Source organism: Anguilla rostrata, chromosome 4 (genome assembly GCF_018555375.3).
Source record: "Anguilla rostrata isolate EN2019 chromosome 4, ASM1855537v3, whole genome shotgun sequence".
NCBI classification, from domain to species: Eukaryota; Metazoa; Chordata; class Actinopteri; order Anguilliformes; family Anguillidae; genus Anguilla; species Anguilla rostrata.
The window spans coordinates 60,472,343-60,481,772 of NC_057936.1; the positions used below are offsets into that span (position 1 = coordinate 60,472,343).

The following is a 9,430-nucleotide window of genomic DNA, read 5'->3' on the forward strand; positions in this document are numbered from 1 at the left end:
CCACAGAGCACGCTCCCTGGCGCTTAAGGGGGCCTGATTTGGCAGGGCCGCCTCAGGCCACAGTGATGATGTTTGCATGAAGTCTGTGAGTCCTGGTGGCCTTATTTGGCAAGGGGGTCACCAAGCTACGGTGTTTATTTGGTTACTGTACAAGATAAGAGCCATTACATCGGAGAGGACAGCACAGTGGCCGATTGCTAATGTGCAACATATTGTCGACTGTTAGGAGAACATACGTTATTTTTACTCACAGAGGTGGACGGTAGATATGAGCATATGCATAACATATAGGCCAATATGGCCGCCGCAGGCCCCTGTGGATAAGAGCGTCAGCAAAATTTAACAAATGAATAGAAGTGTCAGCTGTGATTCGAGAACAGCCATCTGGAAGGACTGACAGCGGAGGGGACGATTTATTGAAACGGTGAGCTATGGCCCTTGTGCTGCTTTTTAAGTTCGCCGTAGAACGCCGCGATTTTGGGCACGGTGCTGTAGGTAGCTGCGCTGATTGCACCCGCTGCGGCATTGGGTCCTGGCGGCCCAGGTAAGCCAGGACGCCCGGGCTCTCCTTTCTCCTCCGGGGGGGAATTTTGACGTCGCTCCGGAAGACGGTGTTGCTGTGTTTGGGTTCGCGTTCTGAGCCGTGGCGGTTCCTCCCACGATCCTCCTGGTCTCTCGTCGTGCACTGCCCTCCATTTTTTTTGTATCCTCCATCATCCCCTGTTCACTGCTGTACATGCTTTGTACAGAAGGGGTGTCAGACTGAATCCCAAGGGGGGCCGCAGTGTCTGCAGGGTTCTGTGCTTTCCTTTCAATCGGGGGCCTCGGAAACAGGGCGTGTGAATGCCTCGGACGATCAATGACTTCCAGGAACACTTGCGCCGAGAACACGCCAAAAACCAGCAGACACCGTGGCCCTCCAGGACTGCAGTTTGTCACCTGTGTTGTACAGTATGTGTGTTCGTGCGTACGTGTTTTCTTATTTTATCTCTGTTTTTATCAATCTCTAAAGTGCTTTTTTCTGTTTTACTGCATGGTCCTATTATTATTATTATTATTATTTTATTAGTAGTAGTAGTAGTAGTATTAGTATCTGAGCAAGACACCTAACCCCTAACTGCTCTGGCGAATGAGAGGCATCAATTGTAAAGCGCTTTGGATAAAAGCGCTATATAAATGCAGTCCATTAGTATTATTATTATTATTATTATCATCATCATCATCATCATGTACAGAAGCATGGAAAACCGTTAAGAAAAGAATACATATCACCGGTACATTGTAACCCCTGGCGCACGAGGAAATGCCTAGACGGAAAAGAAGCCCTTGACCAGAGTCATGTTGATTCAGATCGTAACAGAGAAGACAGGCGAGGAACAGACGGGCGTGATCAAGGACTCATAAAGGCAGACGCCTATCGGAAGCCGCGGTGCTTTTGGGGGGAGGGGGCACCGTTAGCGCAGGGGGAACCGCTGTCGCCGCTGGCGTCTTCCGTCTCCACGCGGGCTTGCCTGTGACGGATAACAACGGGATTCGAGCAGCCGTGCTTGATAGCGCGCGGGGCGACAAAGCGCGACAGTCAGAGTCAGAGGAGACGCAACTGTTGCGGGATATACACCCCAGGGCAAGCACAACACGCTGTACTGACGCAAGCAAACAGTGCATCCCCCAAAAACACACACAGAGACAGACACACACACACACCTGTTCCATTTCAGAGCAATGCAAAACTGAATGTGTGAAGTCCAAGCCAAAACAACCCTGTGGCTTGTTTAACGGATGACGCTTCGAACGTACGTGATATGGGGCTCTTTGATTGATTGATCGCTGAAGTCATTCGCTTCAGTATTCATGGTTTCTTGTATTTATTTATCGCGGCCGTAAATCTCTTGTCTCAAATAAATGCATTAATTGGCAGAAATGCCATTTTCATGATCGCTCTAGCCTCTATTGTATATCCAAATACGATTTCAAGGCTCGTGCAGCGCCTGGGATTAAATTAGTCAACTCGTTTCAATGCAGTTTTCGCTTCGTGCTGGTTCAGAGCGGAGTACATACGTTAAGTAAACCCACATTTTACCAGAAATATCAGTGGAATTGGCTTAATGTCTTTTGTAATAGTGTCGATATATTAAACAAGTCACAACTTATTTTATTTATTTAATTTTTGTTATTATTATTATCATTATTTTATTTGTTTTGCAACAGTTGGCAATCCCGTATTAACTACATCACGAAGTGCTATTTCTCGCCAAATGATTGCGAGGCTAAGATGAGAAATCACGGGGTGTCCCAAAGAACACAGCCGTTTTCTTTTTGTTTTTTTTTGGGTGCAGCTAGTTCAAATGCCCAGTTTATTTTATTTATTTATTTGGGGGGGGGGGGGGTTGGGGTTCCACTCTTCGCTGAGCAGTGAGCCAGGAGACATGTAAAAACAGCCTTAGAAGTGACAGCGGGTTTGCTCAATTCCATCCTCTATAAGAAGGTGGATCAATCCCTCCACCCCTTCCCCCTACTGCCCCCCCCCCCTTACTCTCGCTCCATCTAGTGCCATGCACACAATTCACAACTCGTGCACAGGCGCGCTCCAGTCCCCGCATTTTAAAGACGTCTACAACCAGCGGCTGGTGGAATTGACGCGCCTCTCTCCGTCATCCCCCCTCCTGATGTCTGATCTCGTTTCGGCACACAACAGGAAAAAAGTGGACGTTAAATCCCGCTGAACCACTGCTGGGTTTAAAAACGCCGCCAGTGGACAGGAGGATAAAGGAAACCGATTTCTCATTCCCCGCCGCGGGACCGCGGTTTTGTGTCGCTTGACCACACGTGGATATCCAGGGGCTTTGAGGCGCAGACTGTGAGATGCTGAAGACAGACTTTTTTTAAAGTGCCCTCGTGCCTCTGTGACCACAGCGTGAGACGCCTGTGGAAAAAAAGGCTGAAGTTTTAGATTTGTGAGACTTCAATAAAGCACGGATCAGCATTAAAAAAGTGAAGAGAAAGAGGAGGAGAAAAGTGAAGGGCTTGGCCCGGAAAGTTAATTAACATTACCTGAGAACCAAAAATAGATACAGGCGGTGGTTTTTTTTTCTGGTTAAAGGTGTTCCATCAACCAGCAAAATTTCGCCCAAAAGCAGACAAGAGGACCGTCCTGCGCTGACGAGACTTGTCGGCAGGAAGCGGCTGATTGCGGCAGGGGTGGTCGGAGTCATCATGGTGTTGGTGCTGGTGGTTCTGATACCGGTTTTGGTAAACTCTGCTGGGACCGCCGCGCACTACGAGATGCTCGGCACCTGCCGGATGGTGTGCGATCCATACGGGACTAAATCGCCCACCAGCACCGCCACGGCGGACACCGTGCGGGATAGCAGCCTCATCCAGTCTTTACCGACTTTCATTCAGGGTCCGAAAGGGGAACCCGGGCGTCCCGGGAAGGCTGGCCCGAGGGGTCCTGCGGGTGAGCCAGGGCCGCCCGGTCCTGCGGGTCCGCCTGGGGAGAAAGGAGAGCCCGGGCGACCTGGATTACCTGGGCCGCCAGGACCCAATGCCGCAGCGGGTGCAATCAGCGCAGCTACCTACAGCACCGTGCCAAAAATCGCGTTCTACGCCGGACTTAAAAAGCAGCACGAGGGCTATGAGCTTTTGAAATTCGACGATGTGGTCACAAACCTGGGCAATCACTACGACCCAACGACGGGGAAATTCACATGCTCCATTCCCGGGATTTACTACTTCACGTACCACGTCCTGATGCGTGGAGGGGACGGCACCAGCATGTGGGCTGACCTTTGTAAAAACAACCAGGTGAGAAAGGTGGGGGGAAAAAGTTGCAGTGCGCTTACAACACCGACGTACTTTCCTGTGTGTCCTGTGTGGATAAAGCGGGGAAAAACGCAATTCCTGATTTACAGTAGTCTTCTCGAATTGTTATTTCAAGCATCCAGGTTGTACGAAGCTATTGGCAATACAAAGATTCATTCCTTTTTAATAAGGCGACCGTTTGAGGAGGGCGTGGACGATGGGTTTAGGTAAAATGAATTGGGAATACAGAAAAGGAGGTGGTTTGTTGGCTCCACTTAATATATCAGTAGGCTATTCTCAGACACAGCTAGTCAGTGAAATGTAGGCACACGGTAGACTGAATTGTCGTGCATTCTCCACGCCGGGTCCACACGTATACATACCGTATACTGGTGGCTGTGGACGGACGAATGATCGAACGTTTTCCCGGCATCTCGGAGTCAGCGATACGCGCTGGCACGTGGTAGGTACAGATAACGCGCTGAACAGTGTCGCGAGTTATTTTATTGGTAATCCTTGTTATTTGTTCTTTCTTTCTCTTAATTTTAAATGTTTTTTTTAAGGGGCAGTGTTTAAGAATGTTCAACATAATATATGTTGTAAATATGTCATATTTTTAATTACGCAGGCTACTAATAATCACCGTGTTAACGGGTTCATCTGTAAAAACTCCGTTAAAGTGAACATAATTTTATTTCAGCTTGTACAATGGCCTAAAGCAGTGGTTCAATGGCCTTCCAGTGGGTTATTTTGGTCGCCCAATGAAGACACAGTTGCCCTTTGTCACCCTGGTCGCTCTACTTTGATGGTATAATTTTAATAGCAGTTTATTACTCTGAGTCCCTAAAAGAAAAAACTGTTGCCTGCAAATAAATAAATACATGAATAAATAAGCGAGGAATAATTTACAATTTTCCGGTAATAACTGAAGCACATAATCATAATTATGCAGCATTAAACAGTATTGGTATTACTACTATTGCTAGTAATATCACTAATTACATGAATAAGTGCGACTGGTTCTTATTGACCCGGAGGAGATAATAAATTATTCATAAATATGACGTGAACATGTTAAACTTAAATTTGAAATATTTCCCTTACGAAAAATATATTCACAATAGCGATTCATCACATGTTTACTGGTTACTATGTCCAGGATTGTCATTGGATATGAACGCAGCAACTGGAACAGACGGGCCACGGTATTTTGGCAAACCCTCAGGTGACCAGTTGTCTGAGTAGTCCGAGACTTGGCTGCTTGATTTAGCGTTTAATTCATGCAAGATACAGTTCATTATAAGATTATTTTAACAATGTGGTCACGACCTGCCCCGTTGCGTCCAAATTGGATTATCGACGGCCGTGTATGGCCTTGTTTCGTTTTGTTAAGAGCAGACCGCCCTCTTATCGGAACATTACAAAAGACACGGTTGCTCTAACAATTTAATAACATAAGAAAATTGGCTATTAAAGCCTAAGGGTGGGTTTTAAAAAAGACTGTCATTTAAGACAATAGCCTACCTTTTTTTTCCAGCTAAGCGCTATTTTAGATTAATTCAAGTTATTTTAATTCGTCGTTCGAAATGAATCCCCACGAATCCGGCACGACAAGTGAGACAGTCACTATCCAATCTCCCGCAGTGTTCTGAAAACGCGCACATCTCAACTGTACCCTGGCTGACCCACTGCTTATCGTTTTGCATGAGTTTTACTGGCCGTATACCTTACGCTAAATCTAAAACTGTATCCCGAACCCATTTGCTTCCTAATAACATTGCATTCTGAAGTTCCCTCTGGCACTCAATATGGCATCTAGCGTTATGTTGTAAGATTGTCGGAATGACTATTGCTATCGATTGCGACCCTGGTGACTTAGGATCAGCACTGGTCGTTGCCTAAAGTCGTATGCGTACGCGTATGTGGGAAGATAACAATGCAATACTTTAAATGTACAAATCAATGAATACAACAGGCCAGTACTCGTTTGTCTAAGTTTGGTCTAAGCTACTGTAAGCTACTCCATCGGAAGCGTTATGCCACGCATCAAAAGAGAGGATCACGTTTGTTCAGATTGTTAAAATTCATGCTCACATTAAAGTTAACGTCGTTATTTTCAAAAGCACTTTTATCTTAATAGATTTATTCGTAATGCTCTGGCAAACAGAATAGCGTAAAAAAAGTAGCCTAAGCACAATTCTATAAACGGTGTGCAATGTAGACAAGGTGTACAAGTGTATAACGTGAATTTAAATTGCGCATTTTTTTTGAAAATTATTTTCTGATGCACGGGCCTACTGTTTATCTGTAAAACGAACAAATACGCAAATTATTTGAACTAATAAAATGATTTGCCACGCATATATATTTAAAGCAATTAAACTTTCAGAGGAAAAAGACAGGACAAAAGTTAATAAAGTTAATCTTCTTGGCTTGGTAAGACGAACATGCGCGCGCTTATGTTAGTAGTCCTGACCTGAGCATAGCCTTTTATTTATTTATTCATTTATTTATTTTCACAGATGGATTAATGCGTGATCCAAGTATTATGCATTTCCATCATGTAAACTAAACAAATTGGTTAAATAATCATTTGTAGCTATTTCTTTAACGAAGGAAGTTCATTCGTTTAATCTTTTTATGTGTGTTACCTCTGTTTCGAAGGAAATGCTCCATAGGCGTTAAATTGTAAAAATAAACAAATAAATAAAATAAAAATAAAAATTCCCTTATGACACGTAGCAATTTCCGGTCCGTAAGGAACTTCGATGGACTCGTCATAAATGAGAATGAGTGAATTATGACATCGAAATTATTAAATTATAACACTGAAATCAATCAGTGGACGCATTTTAGGAATTCAACCACTAAGTATAATTTAGATGTTTGAACAACTGTCTTATTATTCATGTGTCGTGTTATTGTTGGAGAAACGAGGTATGGTTCTTAAAATTGATTTTTTAAAACTGCAAATTGCAGGTTATAAAGATATTCATTTTTAAAAAAGCAATGACGAGATGAAAATGGTAAGTTTGCCAAGCGGAACATTGTGAAACGGCATATGCTACTGTAAGGCAGCCGTTAGAGGCACAAGTGTTAACGACACAAAATGTTTATCATTTATACAAAAATACATAGAATCAAACCTATCCAGTCTGGCCGAAGTTCTTTTTTTGACAGCAATTAATATTATTATTATTATTATTATTGTGTCAGTGTAATTACTATGTTGGTTTAATTCAGAAAATGCAGCTCTACAAACATTGAATTAGGCCCAATTTTATGAGAGACAGGATATAATCATTTCACTATTGACTTCAAATATCACAACTGTGCACTGCATTAATATCCAGATTCAGACCTTTATTTTGTATATGAGTATAACAGAAACTGCGGGAATCAATGTGTGTTTAAACTCCTGAAAAGACTTGAATGTTCATTAAACACAGTCAGGGCATGCTCGCTATCCATAAATGTTTACACACGCCTGTAACATTTATGTTCCAGCAGATAGGGGGCATTTGTAATCGCCTGCTAAACTATTTAACACTGGGAATACTTTAAATGAATTATCGGTGTTAAATGTTAATAAGTGATTTAACACAAAGGCTTGAGCCATGACAACACTTCAAAGATCAGCAACGCTTTCTTTTGTCACTGTTCTGAATTATCCATCTAGAATTCTTCTTCTTCTTCTTTTCTTCTTATTGACCTGTGTACTTCTAAGTTTCTGAGTGACCAGCCACCTCTCTAGGGGCTGGGTATGAACAGAAGAGGCAGTTGGACCGAGGGGGCGGGGTTTCCAGTGATTAACTCCGCCCCTCTCCTTCTCCTCGGCTACGTGGGTTTCAGGTGCGAGCCAGTGCCATCGCGCAGGACGCGGACCAGAACTACGACTACGCCAGCAACAGCGCCGTGCTGCACCTGGAGCCCGGCGACGAGGTCTACATCAAGCTGGACGGGGGCAAGGCCCACGGGGGCAACAACAACAAGTACAGCACCTTCTCCGGCTTCATCATCTACGCCGACTAGGACACACCTCTGACCTTTCACCCCTGACCCCTGACCCCTGATCTGTCCGATCCCCGCACTCCTCACCCTCTCACCCTTCCAGAGGAAACAACAAGTACAGCACCTTCTCCAGGTTCATCATCTACGCCGACGAGGACACACCTCTGACGCCTGACCCCTGGGCCCTGACCTCTCTGATCCCCACACCCCTCACCCTCCCGGAGGAAATGACAACAAGTGCAGCACCTTCTCCGGGTTCATCATCTACGCCGACTAGGACACTCCTCTGACCTCTGACCCCTGGGCCCTGACTGGTCCGATCCCCACACCCCTCACCCAGCCCCTACCTGTCCTGTCCCGGCCCCCTTCCTTGAACGCTTCCCATCGATTTTCGGTTAATTAAATAATAAATTTACTGAATTATTTATTGGCACCATCTTCCTGTGGTATATAGGGTCCTGCCCTAGCGCCCCCTTTCCCACATCCTAATCTGAACGTGAACCCTAATCCCCCCACTCCATGTTTTTGGCAGTGTAGGATGAATAATTGAGCAGGGGGTGGGGCACCAATCGATTGAAAAACAAACAACACGAAAAGGGAACCAAGTGCACCTGGGGGACACCTGTAAGCCCTGTACTCAGACGGCTCCAATGTATGCTGTGTGTCGGGCTGCTGAGTGAGAGAAATCTGAAAGTGTCTCATCAAAGCAGCAAAGTCATTCAACAGGAGCTGAGTGCACGATACAGAGAGAGAGAGAGAGAGAGAGAGAGAGAGAGAGAGGGAGAGAGAGAGCAAAAGGGAGAGAGAGAGAATGTGAGAAAAAGAAAAGAAAAGCAAACAAACAAACAGAAAAAATGAAGAAATGTGAATCAAACAAATAGTGTTGGCCACGAGTACATGTTCGCTGTGCCAAACCGACTATTTATGATATGTAAGACTCCTGTTTTTTATTTCACAAGACCGGGGACGATATGTGCAATAATATTTACTGTTTTTAGAAATCATACCGCCCTCCACCCCATTTCCTTCTGTTTGCTGAATAAACATGCATTCTGTGAGTTGCCTGGCAACCGTGAAGCATGTTTTTCCTGTGTGTGTGTGTGTGCATCCCCCAAGTGCGGTGTTCTTTTGACAGGACCACAGTTCTGTATCAGTGGGGTTCATCGCCCTGGTAAAATTGGCTGAACATAAGACTACATTGCTTTTTCCTTTAGGGGGTTTTGATGTGCACACACACACACACACGCACACAAATCTATATGCACACTCACACACGCACTCAGACACACACAAACTCATATGCATATGAGCACATGCACTCAGACACACACACACACACAGGCACTTAAACACACACACCATACACACATACACTCTCACACACACACACACACCCACACACACACACGCACGCACAGATGCACAAACCCATATGCATACAAGCCGGACGCAGACATACACACATGAGCATGGCCATACACACGTGTGTGTGCACACACAAACACACAAGCAAACACACACGCACGCTTACGCACACACAAACTCATATGCCCATGAGTGGACACATACACACGCACACGCATGCTGACATGGGCGGACACACACAAACAGTTCCTCA

At 45.0% G+C, this 9,430-nt stretch overlaps 1 protein-coding gene across 1 annotated transcript; it reads left to right on the forward strand.

Moving 5' to 3' along the window:
• The first annotated feature begins 3,084 nt into the window (after positions 1-3,084).
• On the forward strand, positions 3,085-8,911 carry c1ql3a (complement component 1, q subcomponent-like 3a). The gene is made up of 2 exons (XM_064333708.1): positions 3,085-3,804; positions 7,654-8,911. Exons 1-2 carry the CDS (start codon positions 3,214-3,216, stop codon positions 7,831-7,833), a joined length of 771 nt encoding a protein of 256 aa, XP_064189778.1. The 5' UTR covers positions 3,085-3,213; the 3' UTR covers positions 7,834-8,911.
• The last annotated feature ends 519 nt before the right edge of the window (positions 8,912-9,430 follow it).